General features: G+C 41.0%; 1 protein-coding gene across 4 annotated transcripts in view; it reads left to right on the top strand.

The window, feature by feature from the left end:
- The window catches only part of LOC117359104 (phosphatidylcholine-sterol acyltransferase-like), a 152,516-nt gene extending 146,096 nt beyond the window's left edge, over nt 1-6,420 (top strand). For all 4 annotated transcript variants that reach the window (XM_033941283.1, XM_033941282.1, XM_033941284.1 and 1 more), the window contains one exon: nt 5,393-6,420. In XM_033941283.1, the coding sequence (XP_033797174.1) occupies nt 5,393-5,937 (545 nt within the window). In that variant the 3' untranslated portion in view covers nt 5,938-6,420. The remainder of the gene's footprint in view (nt 1-5,392) is intronic.
- The last annotated feature ends 9,905 nt before the right edge of the window (nt 6,421-16,325 follow it).

Raw genomic sequence — 16,325 nt, 5'->3', positions numbered from 1 at the left:
AGTCATCCCTCCTTATGTTTTTTCCTTGAATGTTCCCTTTCTTCTTTTCAAAACATTTATTATGTAACTTTTCCCCTTTTATCATTATGTGTTCTTGTTTTCGTCTGTTTTTTACCTTTTACTTAATATTATTTGTATGTTTTTTAAAATGCTTATATATCTTATTGTAAATCGCTTAGTAAATTATGGATAGGCGATTCATCAAATTAATAAAATAAACAATAAACAATCAGTGTGGTGGCTTGTGGAGTGAGTACGGTGTGCATCTCGCAGCTCACTGCGGAGGAATTCCAGCTGGCGCAGAAGGTCATTCGTCTCCCATTGGGCCTCCACAGCCTCTCTCAGCAGCTGGAGCTTCTGCTGGCGATACCCCTCCAGGGTCAGATTCTGGCCCAGTAGCTTCTGGGCCAGTCGAACCAGGTGTTGACGCTGGCGACTGGGTGCCCTCCAGCGGGCAGCCTGGCATCCCTCACTGCCGTCTTCAGTCTCGCCAACCACAGTGGCAAACTGCTCAGGTGGTGAGAGAATTGGCAGGTCCTCAGCTCCACTTGCAGGCTCCTGTGTGAGGGTGTGCTGGGACCCCTGAAGCTCCTGCTGGCTGACTGTAGTTGTAGCTGGCTCATCCTGCAGAGTTGCTGTGTCCATGCCACTACTGCAGGGCTGCTCCTCATCAGAGCTGGCATCTACATAGGGGAAAAGCACATATAGATGTCACCGCATAGCACAGGTGTGCTACCTGTGTGTAGGTGAGATGAGTTGCCAGTAACATGCATCCCAAAGGTGTAGTACCACATAGCCAGCAACCATAGGGCGGTGTGTTGGTGACAGTATGAAGGGGATGAAAGCAGTGTATGTGCAGACACCTTACGTGACCACACCTGCTGATCATAGCAAATGCTCCAATTTGTGAGTATAAGGGTGGTGGACTCTAATTCCATGCTGTGCCATCAGCAGTACCAAATAGGTGTTATGTGAAGTTTTGAACAGCAGGTGTACTCACTGGCCCATTAGAGGGGTAGAGGAAGGCGGATGAAAGAGAGGGCTCTCAGAATATGGGACATAGCTGTGAGACTGGGGATGAGGACAGGTACTTACCAGAAGGCTGTGCAGGTGGGGCAGTTGAGGTGTCCTGGGTGCCCACACCATAGGTGGAGAATACTGATACAAAGCTCAGCACCAGCTGCTCCATGGGGCTGAGGTCTGACATGTCTCCATCCGGAGGCCAGTTCCCCACCTTTGCTCACACCTCCCTTTTAATGGCTCGCCATTTCTTCTTGCAGTCTTCCACATCCCGCTTATGGTGGTGGACTGCATTGAGGCGGTGAGCAATTTCGGTCCAGAGCTTGCTCTTAGAGTATGCCCCGAGTCTTTCTCCCTGGGGCGAGAAGAGGCGCTGGTGATGAGTGTGGACCTCCTGCACCAGCAGTTCAGTCTCAGCCTAGGTGAAGTTGGGCTTTCTCGCCATAGGTTTCACTGCTTTGGGAGCCATGGTGTCAAAGTATCCACATTTTTGATAATATGAAGTTAGACGTATTTATACACAATTAAGCACGTCCAACAAGCCGTACGTTAGACGACCTGACGTAATACGTTCATCTGGTCGGTTATGGACAAATCCGAAAGACGTCTAGCTCACTTTCCTTGGTACGTTTAAATACTGAGGCCCGGGATACGTCTACATCACCACGAACTTCCGTCTCCTGTCTGTTCGGAGACACCTTCCTATCTACTGTTGCAATCCGCACTCGTTTGCTGGATGTTACACATTACATGGGCTGCCTTTTCAAGCCTGTGGCTGTATTCAGGTAAGCAAATATTCCTGCTTCATCTATGATGTTTGGAATGCTCATAGACATGTCTGGGGCTCACGTTGCTGGTCACCCTCTGGAAAGGCTGTGTGAAACAGCATATAGAGGAAGAGTGGGGGGAGGGAGAGGCACTCTCTATTGGGGAACACATCTATTCCCTCTCCCCGTCCTCCATCCCTGCCTAGAGGGGGGCTCCCTATCCCACAATGCCACCTCCTTCCTCTAATGATTGCTTCACCTCACCCCCCTCCCCTCCCCTGGGATACCTGCCTTACACACCCCTGATCCTGGCCACAGGTGTATGTGTGGCCTTGTTGGTGGCTCTGCTGTTACAGCTTTTAGGTGTCATTTAGAGGGACTTTGGACACTTTGTACAGTGTCAGCATCTATGAGACAAACTTGTTTTTTCCTGTTACACAGATCTTTTTGGACCCCTGTTAAGTTACATAAGTTAGATAGTTCTAAATCTAATTTATACTGGAACTGTCATCTAGACATAGGGACACTGGATCATCTGTTGTTCTTTTGTCTGTTGATTCTCAGTTTTTGGAAGTCGATATGGGGACAGATTAATGCAATACTTGAGTCATCATTTCCGTTAACATACGAGATAGTCATATGTGTATACATATGCATTTGCATGGAAATTGAAGGAAAAACATCTCTTTGAGCTCCAGCAACTGAGGTTTAAATGCCAAAAAGGCCTTCCTCCTCAGTTGCGTGGCCCTACAAAGGTCAGGAAAAATCATTACTGATTGACCCAGAAACTTTTCATTCTTAAAGCGAAAATACAGATGCAATTAAGGTGGACATAGACACTATTGATCTAGAGTCCTCCAGGAAGCCAGTAAGATCAAAATTGGCTTCCGATTTCTGTTCTGTAACTAAGTTAACCATCAGGCTACCAGAGTTCACATAGAATGCTTTAGTAATTGGAGGAATTGATTCAGATATTTGTAATGTCTCTCTTAGATATTTCTTCAACATTTCAACAGGTGATAACATTGGTGATTGTGGAAAATTCAACATCCTCAATCAAGTTCAATCTGCGTTCATAATTTTCTAATCTCTCCAATTTTTGATGAATATTTACATATTAAACCCCCTCTAGATCATTATAAATGTAATCTTTTCATAATTATGACTGGGGTAGCAATGCAGATGATAACATATAATTGGAAGAATTTTGATCGTCTTAACTTCTCTTTTTGGTGGGCAAATTTATGCTCCACATATAGGAATGAGAAAATAAATGCAGATTTATTAGGGCATAGTAATGTATTTAAATTGGTTTGGGGCCCGTTGACATCTTATATTGCATCAGAATAGATATTTTTGGTCTTTAATTTGGTTAGTTCTATGCACATCCAGGGTGGGAAGGTGGGTTAAAATGTTTATTATTTATGATGATTATTTATTGGAAGGGGGGTGGGATAAAATGATTGTGTATGGATACTTGTAAGTTGTATGTACTTTCACGCTTTATTGTCTGTTTATTAATCTATACATTGCACTGTTAAATATTTTGAAACTTAATAAAATATTTTTAAAAAAACAAAAAAAACCAGTGTTTCAATATTATGATTTTCGTATTGTTGTACAAGCGTTAATTTTGAGTAGGGTAGACTACTGCAATGCATTATACTTGGGGGTTGCAAAAGTGAAGATGAGGGTGTTGCACCTGCTTATTAATTCTGCAGCAAGGTTAATTACTGATATGACCAGAATTGCACACATAACACCAGTTTTAAAGCAGCTACACTGGTGGCCAATCCAACAAAGAGTACATTTATAAAATTTTATCAATAGTACATCTGATACTGTACCACGTGTCGCCTACCGTTTTGCAAGGATTTTTCATAATTTATCATCCCAGAAGGTGTTTGAGATCAGAAAATAGTATGAAACTGTGTTTGGGTGGTATGATGATTATTTATTGGAAGGGGGGAGGGGGATAAAATGATTGTGTATAAATACCTGTAAATTGTATGTGCTTTCACACTTTATTGTCTGTTTATTAATCTATACATTGCACTGTTAACTATTTTGAAACTTAGGGCTCCTTTTACGAAGCCGTGCTAGCACTTTAATGAGTGTAATAGCGCACGCTAAACCACCGGATGCGCTGGCCGCTACCACCTCCTCTTGAGCAGGTAGTAGTTTTTGGCCAACACAGGGGTTAGCGCGTGATGAAAAGTCACGCTCGTTAACCCTGCTAATGCACCTTTATAAAAGGAGCCCTTAATAAAATATTTTATTTAAAAAAAAAAAAAAAATTATATTGCATGTATAGTATATGAAAAATGAATGAAAGAAATGGCATTTACAAGTACTATTATTATGGGGGGCAGGGTCTAGGGCAAGCGTAGGGTGGAGATTTCGCCCCTCCTCGCCCCATACAAAAAAGCGTTTTGCTACCTATGTTAAAATAGCATGAATTAGTGGTAAAATAACCTGTCTTAATGGTAGACCATGTTGATAACTTCCCCCACTTAATTGTGTTTGAACATCCAGATAACTTAATTGTCATGACAATTTTTTCACGTGTTCCAAATTAATGCATTCAGTAGTTTTCAGATGGACCATTTTACTCAGGTAAATGCCTTTGAAAATCACTTTCTCTCTGCTTTGACTGTTCAATAGGATTTAATTATATATCATTTATTTAAAAACACCGGTTGCCCACCAATCCCAAATTAAACATTTCAGCTAGAACTGTTCTGTACTGGGCAATGGTAAATTCTATAAAGAAGAATCATGTAAATGATTGGAAAACTGGCATATATATGCATAAATGACAAAAACCTACCTAAGAGCTATTCTTTAAATACACACATATATTTGATAGGTTGTATATATGGGCAGAGTAAGGGTGGAGTATGAAACATAGAAACATGATGGCAGATAAAGGCTAAATAGCCCATCTAGTCTGCCCATCCGCAGTAACCATTATCTCTTTCTCTCTCACATGCTGGCATGAAGATGTAAGTGAAGCACTGGAGAAACATGCATGGAGTTACAGTTAAAACCCAAAACAGTAGCATTGCATGGTGGGACAAGCAAACATAGGCCCCCTTTTAGGCTTTTTATTGCCGTCCATGACGGTATTAGCTCTAAAGCTCATAGGAAGTCTATGAGTATTGTAGCTTTTTCTGCCGTGGCCAGTGATAAAAAAGCCTAACATGGCTTCAATAAATGGGGGGGGGGAGGGGGGAAAATAGGGTTAGAATGGTCATTGCAATCCTAAAAGCAATGACACTATTTTCATAGGTTAGGTGAGGGACACAGAGAAATGGGATCTGGGTGTTGGACTACATATGGGTAAAAGGGTAATGGAATTTAATATACTGCCTTTCTGTAATACAATCAAAGCAGTTTATTATATACAGGTTTTTCTACCCAATGTGGACATAATGCTACTAGCCAGACAGGGTGGGCCATTTGGTTTTTGTGTCATCACTCACTATGTTGTTGTACACCAGATGTGCATTATATTCTTGTACCATTTTACTGAACTAGCCTGTCATTGTTCTTGACTGGACAGTGAATGATATTAGAAGTACTGACACTTCTCTATTTTCCAGGGGATAACGAGGGCATCCCATTGGTTTCCAGCATCAAGATCCGGGAGGGGCAGCGTATGACTACTACCAATCCCTGGATGATACCTACTAACCTGGCATGGCCTGAATCCCATGTCTTTATCTCATCACCATCCTACAATTACACCTACTGTGACTACCAAAAATTATTCAAAGACTTCAATTATGAAGATGGCTGGTACATGTGGAAAGACACCAAGGATCTTCTAGAAGGGCTGCCTCCTCCTGGTGTGGAGGTGTACTGCATTTATAGCACAGGATTTCCCACTCCTGAGACATACATATATGATGATACATTCCCACATGGAGATCCGATAGATATCATCTACTCAGATGGGGATAAAACAGTGAACACAAAAAGTCTGGGACTTTGCAAGCGTTGGCATCAACAGCAAAAGAAAAGGGTTCATATCATTGAGTTGGAGAGTATAGATCATCTAAGCATGGTATTCAGTAATGTCACATTGAGTTACATCAATGAAATATTGCTGGGGACCTATGGAGTTGGAGATCCTATAGGCTACTAAACATGGGATCAGAGAGATGAAGGAAAGCATGCCTGGAGAAGGAAGATTCAAAGACTCAAAACTAACTGGTGGTATGGTTTGGCGGTCTAGTATTAGAAATCACACACAAGGATCCAGCTAATTTTATGCAGGGCCCCCAGTCTGTGGATTCTATAGCTGCAGAAGTACTGCATAATCTGCCCCTTCTCACCATGTTAGCTGGTTCCCATTGGAGAGTGAGAGTCTGAACTAGGTTAAGGAGCTGGAGGCTCTCTATAGCATGTTCTTATTTAATCACTCCCTCCTTTCTTTTGCCACCTCCAATGCTCATTGGGTAGCAGAAGGAAGAGGAAGAAGAAATTGACAATTTATTGTGCTAGATCAATGGTCTCAAACTTGCGGCCCGGGGGCCACATGCGGCCCGCCAGGTCCTATTTTGAGGCCCTCGGTATATTTATCATAATCACTAAAGTAAAATAAAACAGTTTCTTGATCATATGTCTCTTTAGCTATAAATTGCAATATTATTATTAAGACTTAGCCAAAAGGAAAGATTTCTAAACTATAGAGTTTTACTTTATGCAAAATTGTCATTTCTTTAATAAGACATTAACTATTTTTTTTGCTGAGGCCCTCCAAGTACCTACAAATCCAAAATGTGGCCCTGCAAAGGGTTTGAGTTTGAGACCACTGTGCTAGATCCTCTTCTGCATGGGGCTGACCTTTGCTGGGAGCACCACAGTACAAAGAAGCAATTGGCCCTGGACAGAAGAGGGTAAGGAAATGACCTGATATGCTGTCATTCTCCTCTTCCTCTTACTATTCAATCAGCTTGAGAGGCTTGAGAGGCAGTAGGAAGATATCTATGAAATAAGGTCTAGGGTGGATTTTAAGAAATGAAGGATTGGGGTGTGAGAATAAAGAGGTTTAGGGGAAAAGAATGTGAAAGAGGGGCTGGTAGTGTGAGAATAAAGCAGTGGCTCTCAATCTATTTCATGCTGTAGCACACTTGACATTAGGTTCACTTTACCATGCCACAGCAGCAACTGCCTTCCTCAACCTTGTCTCTCTTCCCCTTTCTACAACCTGGTATAATCACTTTCCCTTATTTTTCCCCCTATCCTTCCTTTCCCTCTCCTCCTACCCTGCTGGCATAATCTCCTTTCATCTCCCTCATGCCCCCCCCCCCCCCAGTCCCAGTGTATTCATCTTTCCTTCTTTATCCAGCATAAACTCTGTTTTACTACTTGGAATCTATCTAGGTACTTGGGACCTGGGTTGGCCACTGTTGGAAACAGGATACTGGACTTGATAAACCTTTGGTCTGTCCCAGTATGGCTATTCTTATGATATTATGATCTACTCCCTGCACCATGACACAATCAGCTCCCATTCTTTCCCTACCCAGCATAGTCACTATCATTTCCTTTTCTTATCTCCCCATCTCATCCCCAAAATACTCTCCTCCTACCCCCCACCCCCAGAACAGTCATCTATCTATCTCCCAACACTCTTACTGAAAACATTCCTTCACCTTCCCTGTCCCCTTATCATATCCTTCAGCTGCTGCCGTCTCCTTTCCCATCAGCTTCTCTTTGTAGTCTGAATTGTATGGGGCTGATAGGTCTCACTGACTATGGGGTTCTAAATGCATAAGGAAGCTAGCAGAGCAGTGGGTAAGGCCTGATAATTGATTCCTCCTGCTAACTGGGAAGATCTTGGTATGTGAGAGAAGGGTGGAATTAAAGATGTTACTGATGTTGGCAGCAGTAATGATAGCTTTGAATCCAGCTTTTCTTTCTACCAGCAGATCTAGCTTGCTGAAAACTTTCACGGTGCACTAGTTGCGAAATGCTGTATTAGAACAATTGGAAGATATATGAAAGGTGAGGTTGTGCTAGGAAAGGAGAGCTATGTGTATGTGAAAGAAGGGTGGGAAAATGTGAAAGAGGGGTTGATGGGGTGGGGGTGGGGTATTGTGAGAGTTGTTGGCTTATATGTAAAATGTAATAAAGGAGCTAGGAGGAGGGTAAATAGTTATGGGTTTGGGTGTGTGCATATGGGAAGAGACAGAAAGAAAATGGGATGGAAATAATAATAATAATAATAACAGTTTATATACCGCAATACCATTAAGTTCTATGCGGTTTACAATAGATTAAGCGAGGTACAAATTGATTGAACTTAAGAGGGGGGAAGAGGAGAGTTAATAGGACCGGAAATGCGTTGTTGAGGAGAAAGAGATTAATAGGACAGAGGAATCACTATGGAGGAGAAAGAAGATGAGTGGGTCATTTGTCTAGATACTTTAGGAACAGTTGAGTTTTTAGACGTTTTCTGAATTCCTCATAAGTAGTGGGCGAAAGCAGTTGATCTAGGTCTTTACCCCACAATGCTGCTTGATCTGAAAGAAGGTGTTCATGATGTTTTTTCAGTTTACAACCTCTAACTGGGGGGGAAACGAAGTAGGAATGAGAGCTTCTCTTGTGTATATTGGCAGAGAAGGAGAAAAGGTCAATTATGTATTTAGGGGCAAGTCCGTTTAGCGCTTTAAAGCAGAAGCAGGCAAATTTAAACTTTATGCATGCTTCCATCGGTAGCCAATGTAACTGCCAGTAGTAGGGTGATACATGATCGAATTTCTTTAGTCCGAAGATTAATCTGACTGCTGCATTTTGCATTAGTTGTACACGTCGCATATTTTTTTGGGAAATAGCTAAGTAGGTGATGTTACAATAGTCAAGTTGACTTAGTACGAGGGATTGGACCAGGGTTCTGAATGCCGATGTATCGAAATAAGCTTTAATGGATCTGAGTTTCCAGAGAGTGAAGAAACCCTTTCTGATTAAGGAGTCCACCTGGTCTTTCATGGTTGGGCATTGATCTAGAGTTACGCCTAGTATCTTTATGGTGGGCTTGATGGGGTGATTAAGTTCATTGATGCATAGAGGTGTTTTGGTGTCAAATGGATGTGGTGAAGCATTGAAGAATTTTGTTTTTACTGAATTAAGTTTGAGCTTGAAGTTTATCATCCATTGCTCCATCATGTTTATGGCTTCTGAAGCCTTGGGAATAGTTTCCGAGATAGAGTCAGCAAATGGGATTATAATCGTGAAGTCATCTGTATAAACTGAATAGTTTTATCCCCAGCTGAGTTAATTGCAAGCTCAGTGAGGACATGTAGACATTAAATAGCAATGGAGACAATGGTGACCCTTGTGGCACACCGGATGGATTGCTCCAGGTATCAGAAAGCTCATAATTGAAGCGTACCTGATAGGTGCGGGATATAAGGAAGCCACGAAACCAGTTCAGCACCTCGTCTTTGATACCAATGGTGTCTAGGCATTGTAGCATTTTCCTGTGGTCTACCAGGTCAAAGGCCGAACTCATATTGAATTGCATAACCAATGCATTGAGGCTCCTGCTAAACAGTAGGCGCAGGTTGTCTAAAATAGCTGCAATTACTGTCTCCGTACTGAATAAAGGTCTGAAACCGGATTGGGTTTCGTGTAGAAGAGAAAACTGATTAAGATAGTCCATCAGTTGGGTATGTACTAATCCCTCCATGATTTTTACAATAAACGGAATGGATACTACCGGTCTGTAGTTGGTTATTAGGGCTGAGGGTTATTTGCAATTTTTCAAATTGGGGTTATTATTATGTGACCGTTATTAGAGAGGAACTTGTGGGCCAGGTATTGTAGCAGCGATAGTTTGAATTGTAATGGTGCCGCTTTCATAATTTCTGAGGGGCATGAGTCCAGAACGCAATAAGTTTTAGAGTATTTGTTGTATAGTTTGGTGTAATCACTCCATTTTAGGTCTTGAAAGGAGCTCCAGATCATGTCTGCTGGTATGTCATTTCCTTGGGTGTTAGCTATTTGATGATCATTAGGGTCGTTTGTTGAGCAGTGGTTTCTAAGGTTTTTAATTTTTGAATCGAAATGCAGTGCTAAGTTATTCACAGAGGGTAACTTAGTGTTGTGTGTGGGTATGGTGTATCGAGTGGTGTCGAATAAATTCGTGACCAGATTGAATAGCTCTTTTGTATTGATTCCTTGCGAATCATTGCAAGATGAGTTAATTTTAGTGGAGTAGAATGCTTTACGTTTGTCTTTTATCATTTGTTTGTATATTTTTATAATAGCTCTCCATTTGTTACGGTCTGCTGATTCTCCTGTTTTTTTCCAGGTTCTTTCCAATCGTCTGGCTAGTTGTTTCATTTTTAGAAGTTCGATGTCGAACCATTTGTTATATTTGTTTGCATTGCTTTTGCTGTTACGTTTGGGGGCAATTTTATCTAGAATGGATGTGCTGGTTATCATCCAGTGATCCCAGAAATCGAATCCTTCTATCTCCGTTTGCAGTTCGTAGTGCGACCAGTATTCTTCTGGATTAATATAGCCTCTTGTGTGGTGTTCTCTTTTTATCATTGGACGTGTTTTAGTTTTACTATAAGACCAAATTAACTTGAAAGAGGAAGGGTGAGAGAGAAGACTAGGATAGGATAGAAATAATGTGATGGAATGAAGAAAAGGGATCAGAAGAGGAGATGTGAGAGGGAACTATGATGGAGCCTTTCTCTGGATGCCCCCTCCTCAAGATCCCAGAACCTCTCTTCCCTCTTCTTCCTCAATTCTAATCTTCCATCCTTCTCTGCCCCCATTCTCTCTCTCTCTCTCTCTCTATTTCTGCTTCTCCATTCTAAATGTTTTCCCTTCATCCTCCATTGCATTCTAATTCATTCATTGGATATGTGTACACGATTAAATGTTTCACAGTACAGAAGGGATAGGCAAGCTGTGGGATAATTATGTAAGCCGAGTCTGGGTTGTAAGAACCAACACTTGGACTCAAGTTGTTTTGCCTGTCTTGTATTTTTTGGGATTTGGGTCACTGCTCATGTAAACTTTTGTATCAGTGCATTTGTGCTTGACTTGTGCATTTGAATAAATAGTTAAAAAATTGTTTCACAGTACAAAGAACTGAGAAATCTGAGGTTGTTGTTAGGTACCATCGACTCGTGCTTGAGTCCTAGCGACTTGATGAATTGTGGATCTAAAATGAAAATTGGTTTTGAGCTAGTCTGCAAGTACAAAATCAAATAGTAAAATCTAAACAATGTATCCATAAGCTCAACAAAATAACATTTAAAATGAGAAACCTTAAATACAAACCAACTACTCATAAATCTTACTGAAAAACCTTGTCTTTAGATGTTTCCAAAAAAGTAAATAATTAGATGTTTCTTAATTCTTGAGGCAAGGGATTCCACAAAAGTGGACCATATTAGGAAAAGGTCAAAACAAACCCCCCTCTTTTATCAACGCATAGCGAGGGTTTTAGTGCCGGTAACTGCTCCGACGCTCATAGGAATCCTATGACTGTGAGAGCAGTTACCACTGCTGCTGGTGCTAAAATCCGCACTATGCGTCCGTAAAAGAGGGAGAAAGTGTTAAAGGTGATTGAATCTCAGTGATCAAACATAGTTTCAAGTTTCAAGTTCAAGTTTATTATGAATTTGATTAATCGCTTATTCAAAATTCTAAGTGATGTACAAAAACGGTAAAATTACAAGTTTCTGGGGGAAACAAACCAAATAAATACGACTAACCTGACAAAACATATAATACAAAAGGAAAAAATGGGGAAAGAAATACAAGTTATTGATAGTAAATAAGACGAGTAAGGAAAAAAAACAATCGGAGGGGGGAGAGCAGTGGGTTTTTAAAAAAATTGGGAACTAAGATTCAATTAAGGCTCCTAATCTAGATTTCTTGCTGTCAAATGCACCTTTAAAAAGAAAGCATTTTAACTTGCTCTTGAATATGTCTAAATTGCGTTCTTTCTGTATGTAAATAGGGAGGGAATTCCATATTTGGGGGGCTGTGACAGAAAAGATGAATTGTCGCCGTGTATTAATGTTTTTGAGTGAGGGAACTATTAATAGACGTTGGTCGGTAGACCTAAGTAATCTTGTAGAAGTATGGGGAATCAATAATCTATGAATAAAGCCGGGAGTTTTATAAAGAAGAGATTTGAAAGTCAGCAGACTTAATTTATATGTTATTCGGTGAACAACTGGGAGCCAATGTGCTTTCTTAAGGAGAGGTATCACATGGTCGAATTTCTTGGCTTTCCTTATGAGTTTAATTGAAGCATTTTGAATGATCTGTAATCGTCTGATTTCTTTAATAACCTTTTTGAAGACTCGCATACAATACATGTTGGGAAATAATCCTTCAAATTTTTAGACAATAAATAGACTGTTTCTCCATTAAAGAAGATGTATGTGTGGAGGAGCATTTTCAATATGACCTCATAATCTGATTTTGCATGGCATAAGAAGAAGCAGCAGCAGCAACAGTCAGGTTTCAGTGGGGAAAAGACAGGAGGGAGATATGATGAAAGGGAGAGAAGGTGAGAGAGAGGAAGACACTGTACAGAAAGAGGAGACACTAGGGGATACTGATGGAAGGGAGAGAGGGGAGCAAATGCTTTATAGAAGGGAATGGAGGAGACAGAGGGCAGATACCAGATGGAAGAGGAGAGAGAAAGAGGGAAGAGACTGGGAAAGAGACAAAAATGGGAGATGATGGAAAGGGAGGTGCTGAATGGAAAGGAGAGAGAGAAGGCACAGCAGATGCTGTATGGAAGTGGAGAAGAGACAAGGAAGATTGCTGACACTGGATAGTAGACAGAGAAGAGGGGAGAGAGAAAGGGAGCCAATGCTGTATAGAAGTGGGGAAGACAAATTCTAGATAGAACAGGGGAGAGAGAGAGGGGGAAGATGTGTGTGGGGGCAGGGAGGCGAGAGACAGAGAGGAAAGAAATGATGGAAATGGGGAAGTGAAAGGGGAGATGCTGGAAACCAGAGACTGGTACCAACACAATTGAAAAAAGTAAATAGCCAGACAATAAAGGTAGAAAAAAAATTTTTATTTTTAGTTTAAGATAAAGTAGTGTGGTAACTGTGTTAATAAACAATATTTCCATTTTCTATATACTGTATATTTAATTAAGGTGTTGTCTTTTTATTGGATTAATTTTAATAGCTCTTTGACTAACTTTAGAGACCAAAACATCCTTCCTCAGGTCAGGTCAGGATACCACAATAGTAGTATACTGTGGAAGGAGGATTTGGCTTCTGAAAGCTAATTGAAAGCTAATTAGGCTTCTGAAAGCTAATTTAAAAGTTCCATTTTTTGTTTTACATTTCTCTCTCTGAATCCGTGATTTTAGTATCCGCGGATTCGGTTATTCGTGATTTTTTTTTTAGAAACAATTTCCTTTTTTGCGCTATTTTTTAACCATCTGAGCCTCTCCGGAACTTTACCTGGTGGTCTAGCGGTGAAGCGGGGAAGGAGCGATCTTCCTATGCTCCTGCCCCGTGCAGAGCCGTCACCAAAATGGCTGCCGTGAGTTCCCATTGTAGTGGGTCAGAGCCGGCTGAAAAGTTATTTGCGGTTTTTCACACTTCGCGGTCCGGCTCTGCACCTAACCCCCACGAATATGGAGAGAGAAGTGTATTTGCATTTGCTAATTTGTAATGTAGTGGTTAGAATACACATCTAGGGTGGGTGGGTGGGGAGGTACTTTTAATTTGAGTGTTATTGTTGGATATGTAGAAAGGGGGGATGATATATATAAAATATAATTTGATAGAATTTAAGTGCTGTTAAAGTATAAAAAGTATGTATAATATGTTGCACTTATTTTTGGTTTTAAAATGAATAAAGACATTAAAAAACAAAGAATATGTCAGTCTTTCTCTGGTGTTGCAATGTATGATGAATCTAACTTCTTTGGGGTTCCATTTAATTTTAATTTCTATTTTTATATTGTTGTTACTTATTTTATACTGGGTGAAGATCTGTGTTCTGCATGTTTTTCTGTTGGAACTGATTGCACGATTGATCTATTTTAATCTGGTTTGTTTAGTCTTCCAATAGGTTTATTGGTCACTGCAGTGTTTTTGCTTCCATCTCTTCCTGGGTAGGTGCTTCTGTGACTTGTGCAAGTTACTGCTATTATGGAATTGCTCTGTAGGTCAAGTGACATTTGTAGTGTTTTGTATTACTTAAGTTTACACTATACCTGGTATTGGATTTAGATCATATCTTTATTAGTATTGGCTCAAGGCAAGTTACATTCAAGTACAGTAGGTATTTTTCATGTCATTGGAGGGCTTATAAATTTTTAAGCTTTGAAAGTAACTTTCCAAGATCTCAAGCATCATCAGTGGGATTTGAGCCCTGGCTTCCCTAGTTCTCAGATGCTCTAACCTTGTTTGGTAATCAGCAAACTAAAGGCTAGTGGAGCGGAAGCTGGTGGTCCATTTGACAACCTACCAAAAACATTGCTAGTTAAATTATTTTATGGTTGTAGTGCAATGTGACATATTGCAATAATAGGGGAAATCAGAATGGCGTGGGAGGGGGGTTTAAACTTTTTCACACCACTGCACTTCTATTTGTTACTTTTTAATAATGTTTTAATATGTATATGAGTATAAATATGTTTTATGTCCAGCTTTATATTTTCTTTCCAGTTCAATACAAATAATTTAACTTCTTGATATTTGTAATATAATTTGGCATAATTTTCAAAAATTGCTGGTTTTTGCACTCCTCCCCACCACCACCACCACCACCATGCACCAGCCCAGTCCAAACCAACTGTTGCTTAGAACACATCATGACTTGCACATCTGCTTTCCTGGCTTAGAGTGAACACTGTAGCGTGGCCATCCCTTAAGGCAAGGTAGGGACCGGCACACAGCTACTAGCTAGCCCTGGCGTGCTTACCCAAGAGGGAGGAAGTACCTGTGGTGGCGAGCATACCTTGTGGATAAAAGTCAGAATGGCACCACACAGGTAAGTGCCATTCTGTGGTGCCATTCTGCCATTCAAAGTCAAAGTAATGAAATCAAATTTATTACTCATCCAAACTTGGCAAAACAAAATGTGGAAAAAGAATTCAAAAATATCAGCAATCATGAGTGAAACAAAACAATAATGCAGTACTCACCAGCCTGGTCTTCAGCTTATGTCCCAGGTAAGTCCTACTAAACAATGGCCTCAACAGAATAAAGCACCAGTTCAGTCACAAGTAGTCTTTGGGCCAAACACAAAAACTATATCTTTGCAATGCTATAGATCTTCTCTTCTTTGCAGGAATTAAAGGAGCAGAAGGTTGGTGGATTTACCAAAGTAGCACCTTGCCGAAGCAAAGTACAAAAATAAACCCTCAAAAACCCACCACGTAGATGTCGGGCAAATCCTGCCCCCAACCTTCAGGGTTTTATAGCTCCAGGAAGGACATTACTAGTGCTGCCTAACTGCAGCTAAGCCTCTGCTTGCAGTGGCCATCTTGGATAAAAAAAACCAACAACTTTTAAACCACAAAATAAATTGTTAGCAACTTTCCTTCCTCATCAAACACAGTCCATTCTCTTTCTCAGCTACTAAAACATTTCTGCAGCTGAATAATTCTCCCAGCAGTAAGACAGCCAAAACTCAAAAATCAAGAAAAAAAACTTTTCAAAGCAAACACACAGTCCATTTAGCTTACTTCCATTTCCTCTGGAAGGGCAAGTTCTGGCAGAGCATTCCAGTCCATATCTTCTGGTTCCTGGTTCCTCTGGGTTTCTTCCTCTGCCTCTGGGCTTAGCATTTCTATATCTGCTGGTCCTTGAGAAGGTGGAGGCTCCTCTAACATGGGAGCTTCCCTTGGCTACTGCTTCCTCTGGGGCAGCCAGCTCTCTAAATGTTGGAGAGCTGTAGTGCCACGCCCAGCCCTACACGGGGAAGGGCTTTCTGCAGCTCAGGCTGCCTTCCAACCTGTTTGGTCAGCAATTTCAAGCAGGGAGTTCTTAAAGAGACCAAACCTTCTCAAGGCTATGAACCCATCCTGAGCTTTATAACCCTGTTCTTGTACTGTAGGGACACAATGGTCAACCCTAACCAGTTTCACAGGGTGGTTTCTAGGGTTCCTAACTGGCACAAGACAGGAATGGGAGTCGGACTTATGACAACACTAACATGAGTACTTCTTCTTAGCTCTTTCTTTTCTGAATTTCCAGGCAGTATGAACAATACCTCCCTCTCCTCCTTTTCTTCAGCCGACAGAACAGAGAGGAAGGACCCGCCATCTTCCCTCTCCTGCCCTACTGACCCACCCACAGCAGCCAGCATCAGGGGCCTTGGCTCCACCCCCAAGGATTGCCCAGGATCTTCAGCCCTTTGAAAAGGGCCACTGAGGGTGCTTCTGCCGGTTTTCTTCAGCCAGAAATTTGTTTCCTTTAAAAAGTCAGGGATAATAAATATCAAGGTGGAAGTCAGAAAGAAGTTTAAATACAACAAAATGAACTAACTTCAATGAAAAACTGTAGAGAGTGATCAGTT

Source organism: Geotrypetes seraphini, chromosome 4, assembly GCF_902459505.1.
Source record: "Geotrypetes seraphini chromosome 4, aGeoSer1.1, whole genome shotgun sequence".
NCBI lineage: Eukaryota > Metazoa > Chordata > Amphibia > Gymnophiona > Dermophiidae > Geotrypetes > Geotrypetes seraphini.
Note: the sequence above shows the minus strand (reverse complement) of the source record. Positions and strands in the feature narration are given on the sequence as shown.